This window comes from Mus pahari, chromosome 23 (genome assembly GCF_900095145.1).
Source record: "Mus pahari chromosome 23, PAHARI_EIJ_v1.1, whole genome shotgun sequence".
Lineage (NCBI taxonomy): Eukaryota > Metazoa > Chordata > Mammalia > Rodentia > Muridae > Mus > Mus pahari.
The window spans coordinates 3,071,599-3,087,948 of NC_034612.1; the positions used below are offsets into that span (position 1 = coordinate 3,071,599).

Below are 16,350 nucleotides of genomic sequence, written 5' to 3' on the forward strand. Positions count from 1 at the left end.
ATTTAAAAATAGTTTGTGTCCACTCCGGTCTAGAGATATTTCAGAAAGGTATTTGGGCACCTACCTGATTCACAGTGCCTACCTCAGAGCTGGGACCTAGTAGGTGCCCAATGAATAGATGTATATGAATGGCCAATCTGTGATGCCCCACTGTGTGCCACATCTTTTCCAGAAGCTCTGAGAAACTTCCCGTATCTCTCATGCAAATCACTTCTTACAAAAATGCTACTGAACAGCCAGATGTTTGTTGTTCTCAGCTCCCCAGACAAGGGTGTGTCCCCACCACACATACTGCCAGTCTGTCTCTGAATATAAGCTCCGGAGGGAACAAAGCAATGTCTTTCCCAACACACCCACAGACCCCCAGACCTAGATATGCCTCCTGTGACTACACCGCCCCCATTCCTCTGTCAACTCAAGCCAAGCTGAGGAAACACAGAAGCAAACCAAACTACAACTCCCAGAAGCACCTGGGTCCTCATGGGGCAGGGCGGGGGGGGGGGAGAGACTTCCTGGGAGACAGGTTAGACTCCTCCACATTCTCTTGTGCTCGCCAGGTGAGAGGCTGCCAGCCACACAAGCCCAGGGATTACACCCTGAGCAGGGAGTGTCAGGTTCCACATTCTACCCGGAGCCAGAACCCCAGGCTTGTCCGTTCTGGTACACAGAGGACAGCACACCCCAGGGACTGTCCCAGAATGTTTTTATCTGCCACCATCAGCCTCCTCCGGGAAGTCTGTGGAGATCGTTCTGACTAACAGCATTTGCTGTAATAACAGTGGAGATTCCACAGTGGCTCAGCCCAAGCTCAGTGCAGGGGACCCTGAGCACCCAGGTGGTCGGGGGGTGGGGGCGGCGCTGCGCACAGTGTGCTTCATTTGTCCTGCGGGGTGATGTTGTTTTCTCTGCCCTACTGACTGGGCAACCCTAGAAACCACAGCTACCTAGCAGGGTCCTGTTTCCGCCATTCTTGACTTTTGCTTTATTTCCCTGCCAGGGTTTCAATACAGCTAGTCTGAAACTTGTGTCAATCCTCCTGCCTCAGCCTCCCAAGTGCTAGGATTACAGTCCTGTGTCACCATGCCCAGTCTTTGGGTGTGGAGGATCAGACCCAGAACTTCCTGCTGACCAGGCAAGCGCTCTACCAACTCAGCCACCTCCCAGCCATTCCTGGTTTTTGACAGTAAGAACCAATCTGTTCTCTGAAATGCTTCCTCTTCACAACAAACCCCTGCTGTAGTGCATTGCCCTACCAGGAGGACCTTGCCCTCAGCTGGTCCATGTGGACCATGTAACGATTCAGATACTGAAAGAGAGCTGACCCTCAAGAAGGAACCGCACGGAGAGCTAGCATTGTCACAGGACACCATTCAGGGCTCTTGGTCACCAAGGATGGGCCCCGTTGTGATTTGAGTGTGAACCATTCCCCCATAGGCACAGACGTCAGAATACCAGTATCTCTACCTGGTGACGTTGTCTGGGAAGGTTGTCTGGGAAAATTTAGGAGAGCGGTTCTCAACCTGCTGGTCACGACCCTGAGGGGGTCATTTAGGAGCATGTGGCATATCAGACTTTGCATTATGATTCATAACAGTGGCAAAGTTACAGCTATGCAAGTAGCAATGAATTAACTTTATGGTCCGGGGTCAGCACAGCATGAGGAACGGTGTTTTAAAGGGTCGCAGCTTTAGGAAGGTTGAGAATCTCTGCTCTAGGAGCGGGAGGGGAGGAAGTGAGTCACTGGGGGAAAGGAAGGCCCTGGGGTTTCACGGCCTGGCTCCACTTCCTGTCCACTCTCTGCTTCACCAGCCGGTCTCCGAATCCGTGGCCACCATGCTTTCCCCCACCGCGATGGGTTGTGTCCCTCGGGAAGTGTGAAGCCAGAACAAGCCTTTCTCCACTAAGTTGCTTTGTCTCGCTATTTATCACAGACCCGCCCCCTCAGAATCATCCTTGGACTCCGCCTTCCGTTTCCATGGTAACACACAGATTTCTAAGAAAGGGGAGAGTGTCCCCGGTGTCCCTCCTCAAGATTTAATTTTCCTGAGGCCCAGGGGAAGATGGCTTTTTTTCCTTCTTTAATTAATTGAAATCTATTTTTTTCAGGGTTTTTGGTCAAAAGGACAGGGACCTGAATCATACCTCCGAGGCGGAAGGAGACGCGATCTAAATTATGGTTCTGAGACAGCGGGGACACCATTATCCTCTCGCGATGTCTCACTTACTCTGCCAATCTCCTGAGTAGAAAAACAGAACCCGAGTTGAATGATGGCGCGCGGGGGTGGGGCAGGGAGGGCATTGAGGGGTAGAGTGGGGGGTCTGTGGCTCACTGGACAGCGGTTACCAGCCCCAGGTTCGATGCTGCGGGACTGCATGGTAAGATGGAGGCAGTGGGTTATCCGCGGCGTCAAAGAGAATTCAAGGCATGCCTGGGCTGAGAGAGACGGTGCTCAGAATGAAATTAAGCGAAGATGGGAAAAATAACTGTGCCTTTAATGAGATGCACGCTCATATAACCCAGACTGCACCCAGGCGTGCTGCGGCTCAGACCCTCCCGGATGAGCCTGTCCGCTGTCTGGGTTCCTACCTGGAAGCCTGCTCCAGGTAAATGGATGCTCCAGGCATCTCCTGCTCCTGTTCCTGCTTTCCTGACCTGTAACTGACCAGCCCTGACTCTATCCATCCCCCTCCTACAGGCAGCTGCTCCCTCCAGCCCACCTGACCTGCTTTCTCTCAAACTCCTATAAAGAGTTTCCTTCTAAGTTTACTGGGAGACAGATAACCCACAAAAGGGACCCTGAGTTCCCCAGTAGGGATGAAACTAGCCGTGTACCAAGCCAGGGGATTCTGCTTCGAGGGCCACAACCCTCTAAGAGGCAACGTCTCTCCAGCTCTCACCCGCAGAGGAGGGAGCTGGAACTCAATCACACAGCAGGAAGCTCTGGCAAACAGAGCCCCAGGCAAACTTGGGCGTGCTCAGGCCTCTTTGGGGAGGTAACTCCAGTCCAACAGGAGCGAGGGAAGACAGACTCGGAGAAAGTGAAGGAAAGGGAACAATTACAGGAAATGCCGCGTGAAGCTGGCCAAGCCTCAGCAAGAAACCATGGGAATTAGCCCACGGGAAGAAGGTGGAGCGAGCGCGCCCTCTGCTGGCGCATCCTGCAGCACTGGCTTCCTATGAAGCCAGAGAGACTCAGGGGGTGGACGCTTGGATACCCAACTTGGGCCCCAGTATTTAATAGTGACTCGGGGACCCCTAGCGGTGCCTTCTCCTACCCAGGAAACCATCCCCTCCTCCCATCCTATTTGAGGCTGGAGTTTCCCTCTCGGTCCAGCCCATCCGTCAGCCCAGAGTGAATAGCTATTGATTTCAGGAAGGAAACCTTGCACGGGTGAGTACACACACTTCTCCGACCAGTGCCTCACGTGACCCTGCTCCGCTTACCCACATGAATGTGACCTTTAAAGGGGAAGACACCTTTTAAAAGCTCACAGATTTACATTCCAGGCCAGAGCTTCTAAGCCAGAGCTGGATGAGGGGAGGTCACATTGGAGAGGTAACCTTGAAGAGGCCTGACCCAAAGCGATGTGGGAATATCAGGAGAAGAGCCAGGTCGGCCTCAGGCACTGCTTAGGGATCCCGCGAACCCTAGAACGACACACTGTCGTGTGCTCGTGTCTCTGTGTGATTTGAAGCTTGAATGTGGAACACAGACACAGTTTAAAAATCGTGTGTTCAAAGGAACCCATCCCTCCAAACGTTAAGCGGCCCCGTTGTAGGCCAGGGTCTTTGTAATTGAAGAAACAGAGGCTTTGAGCCATTGTATTGTTTGTCCCAGGGGACAGAGCCAGTAGGCCCGGTTGAGACATATACTAGTGAAAGAGACCATGTGTTGAAGGACCCCATCCCCAGGTCTCGCCTGGGCAACCTGGTGATCCATCACCTATCTGTCTGTTTATCATCTATCTATCTATCTATCTATCTATCATCTATCATCTATCAATCATCTATCTAGCTATCATCTATCAATAAATTTATCTATCATCTATCTACCTATCATTTATCAATTAATCTATCTATCATCTATCTACCTATCTATCATCTGTCTATCTTTCATCTACCTATCTCTCGTCTATCTACCTCTCATCTACCTATCTATCATCTATCTGCCAATCGTCTATCTACCTCTCATCTACCTATCTATCATCTATCTNCCAATCGTCTATCTACCTCTCATCTACCTATCTATCATCTANCTANCNNTCGTCTATCTACCTCTCATCTACCTATCTATCATCTANCTNNCNNTCGTCTATCTACCTCTCATCTACCTATCTATCATCTATCTGCCAATCGTCTATCTACCTCTCATCTACCTATCTATCATCTATCTACCAATCGTCTATCTACCTCTCATCTACCTATCTATCATCTACCTATCTCTCGTCTATCTACCTCTCATCTACCTGTCTATCATCTATCTGCCATGCACATGGTTCAGTGCCACAGCCTCCTGTTCAGCCACAGCTCCCTCTGATCCAGCTCTTATCACTCAGGTTCAGACTCCAGGCTAAAAAAGCCCTGGGGATATCACACACACACACACACACACACACACTCCCTCTCATACCCTCAGCAAGTCTGGTTGAGTTGATTTTCATCTCCATAGTTGCTGCACAGCTTGGCCACTGTTTGTCCATGCTGAGGCTCCACCACCCAGTCGCTCTGAATTCCACCCACCTGCCAGGCCTCTCTGCTTCTGCCGATGTGCCCTGCATGTGCTGGCCTCAGGGCCTTTGCACCTGTGCCACACTCAGCCTGTAGTGTTCCTCCCACACCTTCCACACAGCTGCCCCATCTCCACCTTTAATTCAGACTTAGCTTTCCCACGAGGCTTTGTATGACCCTTCCACACAGATTGTTCCTATGACACTGCCTCACATCCGCTTCATATATCGATTTAGTTCCTCAACATCTCTCTTCCTCAGGCAGGGGTGGGATCCACGGGAGAGAGGCTATGGCTGTCCTGATCCGTGTTCAGTTCCTAGCACCCAGGATAGACCGTAGCATATACTAGATGCTTAATTAGTATGGGGTGGGGTGGGAAGATAATAGGAGAGGTACACACATGAGTTGGTGGGAGGGAGAGATAGAGAGATGGATGATTATAGATAGATAGATAGACAGATAATGATAGAGATAGATACATAAATAGACAGATAGATAGACAGACAGATAGGTAATAGATAAGCAGATTGATACTAGATACATAGACAGATGATAATTAGATAGTATGATGGTTTGATATGCTCAGCCCAGGGGGTAGCACTATTAGGAGGTGTGGCCTTGTTGGAGGAGGTGTGTCACTGTGGGTGTGGGCTTTAATACCTCACCCTAGCTGCCTGGAAACCAGTCTTCTCCTAGCAGCCTTCAGATGAAGATGTAGAACTCTCAGCCCCTCCTGCACCATGTCTGCCTGGATGCTGCCATGCTCCAGGCCCTGTTTTAAGGTCCTTGATGATAATGGACTGAACCACTGAACCTGTAAGCCAGCCCCAATGGCATGTTGTCCTTATAAAACTTGCCTTGGTCATGGTGTCTGTTCACAGCAGTAAAACCCTAACTGAGACAGACAGACAGACAGTCGAATGATAGATGGGTAGATGGATTGATGGGTGGGTGGATGGATGGATGTGTGGGTGGATAATAGATGGGTAGATGATTGATGGATGGGTGGGTGGATGGATGGATGTGTGGGTGGATGGGTGGATATAGAGGCCATTTGTCTTAAGGACCTGTTTTGTTTACATGACCCTAAGTTCCTTAAAAAAACAAAAAAAAAAACAAAAAAAAAAAACAACAACAACAAAAAAAACCTGATTATGTCATGTTCCCTACTGTGTTCTGTTGAGGTTGGGGGTCACTGTGAGATCTGGACTTAACCACTGAGAGACTGAGATCCAAACACAGCCAGTATAGAGTCAAGGACGTCCAAATCCAGCTACACGGTAGCTGTCCAGTTGCCACTTCTGTGCCCCTCTGACCTGGGGGGACAAGACCTTGGCTCTTGGATTATCTTTGTTCTCTGGCTGGAGCTGGTGGGACAGTTGCTGATGCCCTAACTGTGGTAAGGTCCGCAGGCCACTGGGATGCCCAGCCTCTGACTTAAATCCTCTGCATCTCCAAGAACTTGAGGCTGAGAGGGAGAAGCCTCAACTGTGCCACCTGTGAATGGAATGGTGTCACTCACCGTCTGCTAGCCAGGTTCCTCCAGCTGTAGGGACCAGCAGGTGCTTACTGCCGAGCCAGTCACCTGAGTTTGACCCCTGGGATGTGCACAGTGTATGGAGGGAACCAACAGGCATACTGTGAGACCCTGCCCCTCCACACATATAATGATTGTTTTAATTGCATTGCAAAGTCAGCTCTAGACAGAGGAGAAAGTCTCCATTCTGTTTTCTTCAGTCTCCCTGTAGGTGGACTCCAGTAACTGGAGCCTGGCCAGATGTGCTTTGGGGTTATAAAGGCTCACTTAGCTTTCTGGGCACCTGTTTCATTGTGGTGATTTTCTCAGGTGACTAGTCTTTTCAAAGACTCAGAAACACCGGAGCAGCCTGGGACAGTGGAGGGCGGGGCCGTGAGGCTCCATTCCATGGTCTCCTGGCCTGGAATTATGCCCCTGAGATCAGCTGACCTGTGGAAGGTGTGGGTTCTGGTGACAGGGCAAAACCAAGTCCTTTGTCACCCAGGGGATGACTCCTCATGTACTGCTTAGCAGCCTCAGAGAGAGTTCTGATCTCAGAGTGAAAAGCTCCCTCCACTTGACCATGCCTTCTTTCTCCACCCACCTCCACTTGCCTGGATAGAGGTACATCGCCAAGCCTGGCTGCTGTGTGCCATACCTAATGCCGGGATTTCGGTGCTCCTTATAAACATGGAGAAACATGACCATCTTGCCCAGGATCCCAGGTGAGTGGTGGGGTTCCTTGCCACGTTTAAGTTGCTGACAGAGGTTTCAGAACCCCAGACTCCTGCTACAGCAGCTCCAGGCCATTTGCCATTGTTGGGGACTCCTGAGACAGCTCAAGCAGGCCTCTGCTACCTCCACCAGCACCAGGACAAGTGGGCACTCCTTCCAGCCTGACACAAGTGCATCCATTGCTATTTAGGTAAGGCTCTGCATTAAACCCCTTGCTTTTTGGTTTTCAATTTAATCTTTAGAAAGCTGGTCTTGATTGCCTGTCATGATAGGGTGTCTTAGTCAGAGTTTCTATTCCTGGACAAAACATCATGACCAAGAAGCAAGTTGGGGAGGAAAGGTGTAGGGAGCGGGTGTGCCAAGCCTGAACTGCTAAGCCTGTGTGGATTGCCTGCCTGCTGAGTTACTGAACTATCACTGAGCTCCCTGGCTGAACTCTGACCGGATCCAGGAGAGGGGGAAGGGATCAGGTCAGAGGACTGAAAACAGGATGTGCCGCAGAGGGAGGGGGGAGAATTCTGGGGGAGAAGGCTGTAAACAGTTCAGGTGGGTGGGAGTGGAGGAAGGAGTTGCAGAGTGGAGTTGGGGTTTAGTGGGAGTAGGGAGAGGGTTAGAGAAAGCTGCTTGTGAAAGGGAAAAGATTAAAAGCTGTTCGGGGAGATAAAGAAGAAATCTGTTTGGAACCTGCTTGGCATTTGTGTCGTTCTTTTCCGTCTCTGCTGGTCAGAGTTCGGGGGTCCGCGACAAAAAGGGTCTATTGCTGTTCATCACTGAAAGAAGTCAGGACTGAAACTCAAGCAGGTCAGGGAGCAGGAGCTGATGCAGAGGCCATGCAGAGGGATGTTTCTTACTGGCTTGCTTCCCCTGGCTTGCTCAGCCTGCTCTCTTATAGAACCAAGACTACCAGCTCAGAGATGGCACCACCTACAAGGGGACCCCCACACACACCTTGATCACCAGTTGAGAAAATGCCTTACAGCTGGATCTCATGGAGGCATTTCCCCAACTGAAGCTCCTTTCTCTGTGATAACTCCAGCCTGTGTCAAGTTGACACAAAACTACCCAGTACACAGGAATATACCCCTCAAAGCTCCTTCCTGGAAACAACCCTCAGCTTTCTGTGTTGATGGTGTCTGGAGGCGAGGCCTTTGGGGGGGTCAAGGTGGTAGGGTAGATGTGGACAGGAGGATGGGTTCCTAAGATTGTTAGTGGCTTTGTAAGAAGAGGAGAAGAGGGTTGGGGAGATGTTCAGTCAGGAAGCGCTTGCATTACAAGCCTAAGGACACGAGTTACCCTTCCCCCCACCAGACCCCATGTAAAACACCCAGGAGGTGCTGAGTGTTTAATCCCAGCATTCAAGGACAGAGACTAGACCATCACTGAGTTGAGGCTACAGAGCCCAGGATAGACAGACCCTGTCTCAAAAACCAACAGACAAAAGCCAAGTGTAGTGCATGTCTATAATCTCAGCACTGAGGAGAAAGGGATGGACCCTGGAGCTCAGCGGTCAATCAGCCTAGTGAACAAGTGCCAGGTCCCAATGAGAGACCCTGCCTCAAGAAACAACGTGGAGGCTCCTGATGAATCACACTTGAGGTTGACCTCTGGCCTCTGTATGCATGTGCCGTCATGTTCATGCATGCCCACACATACATATGCACACATGCACACCATGAAACACTGAGCAAGAAGGGGGAGAAAGAGGCGGGGAGGGGGAAGCAAAGACTAGACATCCTGCTGGATGCCAAGCAGATGCTGCACAGTGCTCTTGGTCTTCCCAGTCTCCCAACACCATGAACCAGATGAGCTTTTTTTTTTTTTTTCTTTATAAATGACTCAGCCTGCACTATTGTGTTATAGCAACAGAAAGTGGCCTGAGACAATGCCAAGGGGTCATGGGTCCATAGTGTCAGGAGCCATCTAGGAAAGGTTAAGGCTAGCAGATGACTTTCCTGGAGATGCCCAGCTGTTTTTGTGCAGTCTGTGATGGGTAAAATTCTGAGTTGCAAGGGCATCAGAAACCTCAGCTCAGGATTGATTTTTATTGCTGATATGCCTTCTCTGTCATGATTGAATTAGTCTAATGATTCCTGGATATTAGTCTACCCTACTAGGCAGATTTTCTGCAGCTCAAGAAAAATGTAGCAGTGCTATGTAGACAATTTGGTGATTCTATAACTCCTAAATGATTCTACAGATCTCCTACTAGATTTATGCAGGGGATTTTGAGCCCTCTATATTATAAAAGCTGCAATCAGGGGTCTGCAAACCTTCCTGTGTCACAGGCTAATTGCACTAGGATAGAAAACAGGCTTGAAACAAAGTTGCAATCAGTAATTGCACTAGGATGGAAGGCAGGCTTAAAACAAAGTTGCAATCAGGAAAAACATTCCTTCTAGGTGAGCTGTGAAACCATTATCTGATAACTCAAGGTCATACATTGGGAATGGACAATTTATTGTACGTGCAAGGACAAAAGATAAAATATTGACAGGATTTATCCACGCAAAACTTCAAAACTAATGAGACACTAGGCAGATGACTTGAATCTTGGCAAACCCATGCTAACTTATGACAAAAGAATTATTGTCTTAAACTTTTAATGAACTTATGGAGCTAGTGACAGATAGTGAATGTTTAATTAGGTAATTAGTTTTAATGGAAACTCTTGTAAACATCCCTGCTGAAACTTCTTATTTGATTTAAGATGAACTTTGGGGATGTAAAGACGCTTGGAAGAGCATGTGATCTGTTCTCCTGAGAAAGCATTAAGTACCAAGAACAACAACAAGAAAGCAGTTTTTTTCCTTACTCACAAGATTCTTTCGTTCAGCAATAAATAGGTAGTAGCTTCTTTCCCTGAGCAATAAAAGTTGGAGCTTTGGGGGCTGGTGAGATGGCTCAGTGGGTAAGAGCACCCAACTGCTCTTCCGAAGGTCCGGAGTTCAAATCCCAGCAACCACATGGTGGCTCATAACCATCCGTAATGAGATCTGACGCCCTCTTCTGGAGTGTCTGAAGACAGCTACAGTGTACTTACATATAATAAATAAATAAATCTTTAAAAAAAAAAAGTTGGGGCTTATTTTTCATATAAAATGAGTGATTTTTTTCTGTGTCGGTGCTTGCTCAATGAAATCTGCTGTTGGGGGATTTTGCTGTGTGTGTGTGTGTGTGTGTGTGTGTGTGTGTATGTATATATGTGTACACATATATGAACATAGGGATATATATCCATATATGTATATGGATATATGTATATGTGTGTATATGTATGTGCATATTATGTATATGAATAAAGTATAGGTGTGTGTACTTAAGTATGCATGAATACTTGTGGAGTGGATTGGCCTGGCCAGAAAGTGTGTATGACATGTGTGTGGGGGTGTGTGGGGGTGTGTGAATGTATGTGTGTCTGTGCATATTTGCGATTTATAAAACTTTTTTTTTTCCCCCGTGATCATGACTTTCTTTTCCTGGTTCACAAAGAGTTAAAGCTCCAAGCCTCCTTCTAGCCTGGCCAGCCAGAGGAGTGACTACCAGGCAAGAGAGAAAGAAACTCTTAAGCAGTCCTTTACTTAATTCCTTGCTGTTGCCAGGAAGAATTAATTAACCAATGTATAGCCTGCTGTCTGTATGTACACCTAAGAGTTAAAAGAGTTCAGAAGCATTCTTGCCAGTCCCAGATAATTAAGTTTGTTCCCTCAGTAATATTGACCCCATAAATCACCCATAGTTGTCACTGGGGCCTTCTGCTATCAGCAGGACCCCAAACCTAACCCTAACCGTAACCGTAACCCTAACCCTAACCCTTCCCCATCTGCAGCCTTTCCAAAGAGAGAACTGGACAGACCATGGCACCATATCCCCATATATCCTGCTGGAGACCAAGTGTCTATGTGGTTCCCCCATAGTTCCTAGCATGGAATACCCACCCCCACATGATGGTTTGAGGAGATGGGACTCTTGATGGCAGTAAGAATCAGTCTAGAAACAAGGCAGTCCAGTGTGGCAGGAGCAGACGGATTCACAGACTCCCAAGGAGCAGATAGATTCACGGACTCCCAAGGAGCAGACGGATTCACGGACTCCCAAGGAGCAGACGGATTCACGGACTCCCAAGGAGCTTCCAAAGCACCGTCAAATCCTAGTCCATGCTGAACAGTGGCCTCCATGGGGAGGTGTTTGCGGATGGGTGGGTGGGGCGGAGCCCAGCCTGCGAGTATGAGGTTTAAGAAATGCCACTCTTCGGGACAGGGCTGTCCTTTTGGACAAGGGAGGCATTATTTTTCTTGTTGTGATCAACTGTCTGCCTGACAAGAAGGGACTTAAAGAAGGAGGGGTTTGTTCTGGCTAACAGTTTGAGGTTACCGTGTTCATGGTGACACGGGGGGAGGGGCGGGATGGGGGGAGGGGCTGCAGGGGTGGCAGCCTGCTACATCTGGAATAGGAAGGGGGGAAAGCTGATGTTTAGCCCACTTTCTCACTTTTATTCAACCAGGACCCCAGCTTTGTGTCACCCACTTTCAGGGTGTGCCTCCTAGGGAGTCTAGATTGCCTCTCACAGGCACTGAGAGAGACTTGGGTTGAAGAAGTCAGGATTGTGGGAATGAGCACGCTGATGAATGGACCTGGTGTGCCCTGGTGCTGGCTCACTTTGTCTCGCCCTCTTCATCTCTCACCTAGGCTTGCCCCCTAGGTCAGCGACATTCCGGATGGAGGTCGGCGTGAGAGCTGCTCTGGGACTTTCCCTCACCTGCATGTCTGGCCTCAGCCTCATCTCCCCCGCCTGGTTCCAGAGCCCTTCCTTCTCTTACGGCGTCTTTACCTACTGCTCCTGGCCACAGGGTGACTGCTGGAACCAGAGCTGTGTGACCTTTGGATCCCTGAAGGACATGCCCAGCTTGGCCTGGAAGGTGAGACACAAGCCCTTCCAGGGCTGCTGCCAAGGAATGGGCTCTGGAGTCCTTTCCTAACCAGTGAGTGTCCCAGTGTCTGGGCACAGAGGTTCTCAGCAACTCTCAGGAACACCAAGAAACCCTGCATAGGATTCTTTACACCTCTGATCTGAAAGATGAGGTGTTCAATTTTGGGGGGTATCATGGTGATCAGCATGGGAAGGGTGAAGACCAGAAACTTAAACCAGCACTTAGAGGGCAGCTTATACAGCCTTCAAAATTGATCCCAAAGGTGACATTGTGGATTGGGGGCTTCTCCTGGTGATCCTGGCAAGTGCTTAATCAGGGCAGGATGGAGCAGTTCATTGACCTGAATTTTACTTCTGTTTGACTAGCTGTGTGACTTGCAATCTCTGGATGGGTTTATTTAAGATGGGACTATAGTAGCACATAGCTGCAGTGATAATTTTGGAATTTCGGTTTCTTTGCAAAACACAGGGATGTTGTGGGAGTGTGTTTTCATTTTGATCCCAGGTGTGGGATGTGCGGTCACTTCAGATTGTCCACAAAAGCTGACTGTGACTTGCCTCATGCTCTAGCAGGGGTGTGATTTTGCCAGCTGCAGATAGGTTCTGTGATTGCCTGACATTTAAGAATTCTGGGGACTTTTCAGGGTACATATAAATGCTAAGGCCCCAAAAGGTGTTGGGTGTTGGTTGGTGGTTGTCACTTGGTTGCTGTTGGTCATAGTTTATTAAGTACTTGTGTGCAAAGAAGACACAAGAAGAATAAATTTATATCCTGAAGGCGAATATCAAACTTGCTCCCAAGTGATTCAATGCCCCTCGTCAGCAGGACATAGTCTAATGATAACCTCACCCCCTTCCTTTCCACCTCCCCAACCCCAGTCCTTTTTTTCTTTCCTATTTAGTGTCAGGGGGTTGAAAGGATGGGAAAGGGGTGGAGAAGGGTGGAAGAAAGAACCTACAAAGTAGTGAAACAAGAGCTACACATAGCTGTTGGAAACATTGTGCCCCATCCCACCTCATCCCTTTCCTCTCTCCCAAGGTCTCAGCTGCAACGCTCCTGGGAGGCTGGCTTTTGCTGTCCATCAGCGCTCTTGTCTTCTCAGCCTGGGCCCTGGCTCCCAGAAGGTTGTTTCCCAGGAGGGGCTTTGGTCCGACCCCTGTGGTGCAGGCGGCTGCAGGTAGACTCTTACACAGTGCTGAGATTTCTGAGGTGAACCCCAGGATTGTGAACTACTCCCATCATTAGCAATTCAGGACTTGGGGACAAGGGGAAACACGATGTTGAAGCCACCCACATGGACCTGACCTTAGCTGACCTGGTCCAATGGCACCAGTACTATGCATACAGTAAATTGTGCTTGGGCATGGTGTGTGTGTGTGTGTGTGTGTGTGTGTGTGTGTGTGTGTGTGTGTGAGCTTGTCTCTTTCATCCACTCATACTGTACCATGCTTATTAGTGCTACTACTGTACAGTTGAGTAGGCTGTGCACTGCCCAAGGATGCCCCACCAAAACCTGAGAAGATGCTGAAGTCTGACTCTCGCTTCAGCAGAGGAGAGCGGCTCTTCTCTAGTAAACCGGAAGTCCCATGGTGACCCTCCACCCTCCACCCCTCTTTCCTGAGTTAGAACAAGTTCCCACAGGTCCCAGTCCCCCCCTTTCCCTCCCTCCCTGGGCAGACAGGTCTAGCTGAGGTGAAATCAGATCCAGCCAGCTGGCTGGCTTATCCACCTTCCAAGGGCTTCCCATGGCAGGCAGAGGGAAACCCAAGTCTCTCTCTCTCCTGCCTCAGCCCTCCCTGTCCTGGCCTCACCTCTCCAGCTGCCCACTTCTCTCTGATGCTGTAATCCCACACTTACCTCACTGTCCCTCCTGTCTCTGCAGGGATCTGCTCAGGACTTGGCACTCTGACATAGCCCCTTACTTCTCAGCAGGAAGCCATCTCTCCTAATCTCCTCTGTCTTGCCTGGAATTACCCTCCTTTCCCAGCTCACCTAGGGTCTTCCAGGCTCTGGACTGAAGCTCCGTTTTCTCTCTCTCATCGGGAGGACCTCCAAGATATCCGCTTGTTTTATTTCTATCCTGAACACACACCTAGGAGTTCTAGGAGCCCCTTTTGCTTTTAATTTAGTTTTAATAGGTTTTGGATCTTTAGAATCTGTGTAAGAATTACGCCTAAGATAGGTAGTGTCAAAACTCCCCAAGCATCTGCAACGTGACAGCCCAGAGTTGTACTCCCGTGCACACAGTGACAAGCAGGGCAAAGCAAGATATTCCTCTCTGCCAGGGCTCCTTCCTGGGGTGGGATCCATTTAAAATTAAACATAAGCAAGGTAGGGCACGAAACTCTGAAAAATAATTCACTGTGCTCATGGGGTTGAGGATGAGCCACAGGTGCTTGGGCATGGTTTATGTGCGTGCATATGTGTGCATTGTGTGTCTCTGTGTGTGCATAGACATGAGTGCATTGCATATATGTTCATGTATGTGTGTGCACATGCATATGTGTCTATGTGAGAGTGTGTATATGGATGTGTGTGTCTCTCTGTGCTTGCACATGTGTGTGCATGTGTGTGCACTCACACACATGAGTGCAAGTGCATGTGTGTGCACATGTGTGCATATAATATGTGTACATGTGTGTCTCTGTGCACACGTGTGTGAGTACATGCACATGAGTGCTTTGTATATATTCATGTATGTGTGTGCATGTGTGTGTATGCACACATAAGTACATATGCATATTGTGCATGTACGTATGTGCACGTGCATATGTGTCTGTGTGTGAGTGCATGTATGAGTGTGTGTCTATGTGTGAATCTCTCTGTGTGTGAGTGCATGTGTATGTGTGTGTGTGTATGAGTTTCTACAGTGGATAGAGAGATGGGTCAATGGATGGGTGAGTGGTTGAGTATCTGGGTAAATGAGTGGGTGGCTGGGTGGGTAGCTGGATGGGTACATGGAAGGATGGATGAGTTGATAATTGAATGGATTGCTGAATAACCAGATAGATGTGTATGGCAGGCAGGGTTCTGAGTGAGTCCCGGGATCACAAATCAGCCCAGAAGCCCTGACCTGTACAGTGACTTTCCTTTTCTGCTGCCCCCAGCAGCCTCCATGCTTGTAGGTCTGCTGGTTTTTCCAGCCACTCTGGCTTCCCCATTTGCCAAAGAAGTCTGTGAAGGCTCCTCCATGTACCACAGCGGAGTATGCCGGCTGAGCTGGGGCTATGCCACTGCCATCCTCAACACGGTCCTGACCAGCCTGCTTGTCATCAGGTGGCAAGTGACCACAGTCCAGAGGGCAGCCGTCCCCTTCTCCGGTGAGACTCAGAGAGCCATCCTTGTGCCGGAATGAGGAAATGAGTATCACCCAGGAAAAGCAAAGGACAAGCAACAATCTCTACAGTCGAATGAAATTGCTGTACACTCGGGTTCAAATTCCACCTCATCTGTTCCCATGATGTGTGACCTCAGGCAAATCAATTTCCCTTTCTGGACTTATTTATTCTTTGGTACAGTGGGGTTGGCATAATGCCCACTTTGTGGGGGTGTTGTGAAGGACTTTGATTTGCCATATGTAAATGAATGGAAAGTACACAGAACAGCCCCAGAAAGACAGCTGTCCAGTCCAAAACTTTGAGACAGCATCTCTATTAAACTCTGATGTCTTAGAACTCTCTACATAGACAGAACTGGCTTCGAATTCACAGAACTCCACCTACCCCTCTGCCTTTCAAGAGCTGGAGTCAAAGGCTTGCACCACCACACCTGTGTAATCTCTCCATGGGGGATATTTGTTTTCTTTCTCTCTTTATAATCCCTCCTCTCCTGGGGAATTTGAACATCTTTATTTCCCATGAGTTATGATCTGATGGATAGAGGAGGAAACCGTGCTGCTTCTGGGAGCTCAGAGGCCTTCCATCTGGCTCTGATGTCTGTCTGTCTGCCTGTCTGTCTGTCTGACTGTCTATACTTCTCGTCGTCCATGATGTTTTCATGTTGATTGTCACCGTGACAGGACCAGGAACCACCTCAGAAAGCAGCCTCCGGGTGTGCCAGTGAGAGACTTTCCTAATTGGGTTGACAGAGCTGGGGAGACTCACTTGAATGGGCAGCAGCATCCATGGGCTGGGGTCCTGGTCCGCATGACTTGAGAAACAGAGGCACCAGCGCTCATGACTTTGTCACTGTAGACACGACATGACCAACTGCCTCACGCTCCTGGTGGCCATGCCTTCCCGTCAATGCAGACACTGTACCCTCAAACTGTGAGTCAGGACCAGCCCCCTGAGACCACTGCTCTAAACTTGGCCGGATCCAGACTGGCCTGGAAGAAGTCTGTTGGGGATCATCTTGTTTGTACTGAAGGATGAGGGAGGACTGACCACATGATTAGTACCACTCCCTTGGTGTAGTGGCTATTCCTGGTTGTCAACTTGACT

The 16,350-nt window shown here is 49.1% G+C and overlaps 1 protein-coding gene across 1 annotated transcript; it reads left to right on the plus strand.

Moving 5' to 3' along the window:
• The first annotated feature begins 6,874 nt into the window (after window positions 1-6,874).
• On the plus strand, window positions 6,875-15,400 carry Tmem211 (transmembrane protein 211). Its single transcript, XM_021222495.2, has 4 exons — window positions 6,875-6,970; window positions 11,667-11,896; window positions 12,947-13,085; window positions 15,016-15,400. The coding sequence occupies exons 1-4, from the start codon at window positions 6,946-6,948 to the stop codon at window positions 15,261-15,263; spliced, it is 642 nt and encodes a 213-aa protein (XP_021078154.2). The 5' UTR covers window positions 6,875-6,945; the 3' UTR covers window positions 15,264-15,400.
• The last annotated feature ends 950 nt before the right edge of the window (window positions 15,401-16,350 follow it).

Excerpts from the sequence above, each read along its gene's own strand:
- Tmem211 (XM_021222495.2), top strand. The coding sequence starts at position 6,946 with ATGACCATCTTGCCCAGGATCCCAG. Across the intron at positions 11,897-12,946 it reads TGCCCAGCTTGGCCTGGAAG|GTCTCAGCTGCAACGCTCCT; the intron begins GTGAGACACAAG and ends CTCTCTCCCAAG. Across the intron at positions 13,086-15,015 it reads TGTGGTGCAGGCGGCTGCAG|CAGCCTCCATGCTTGTAGGT; the intron begins GTAGACTCTTAC and ends TGCTGCCCCCAG.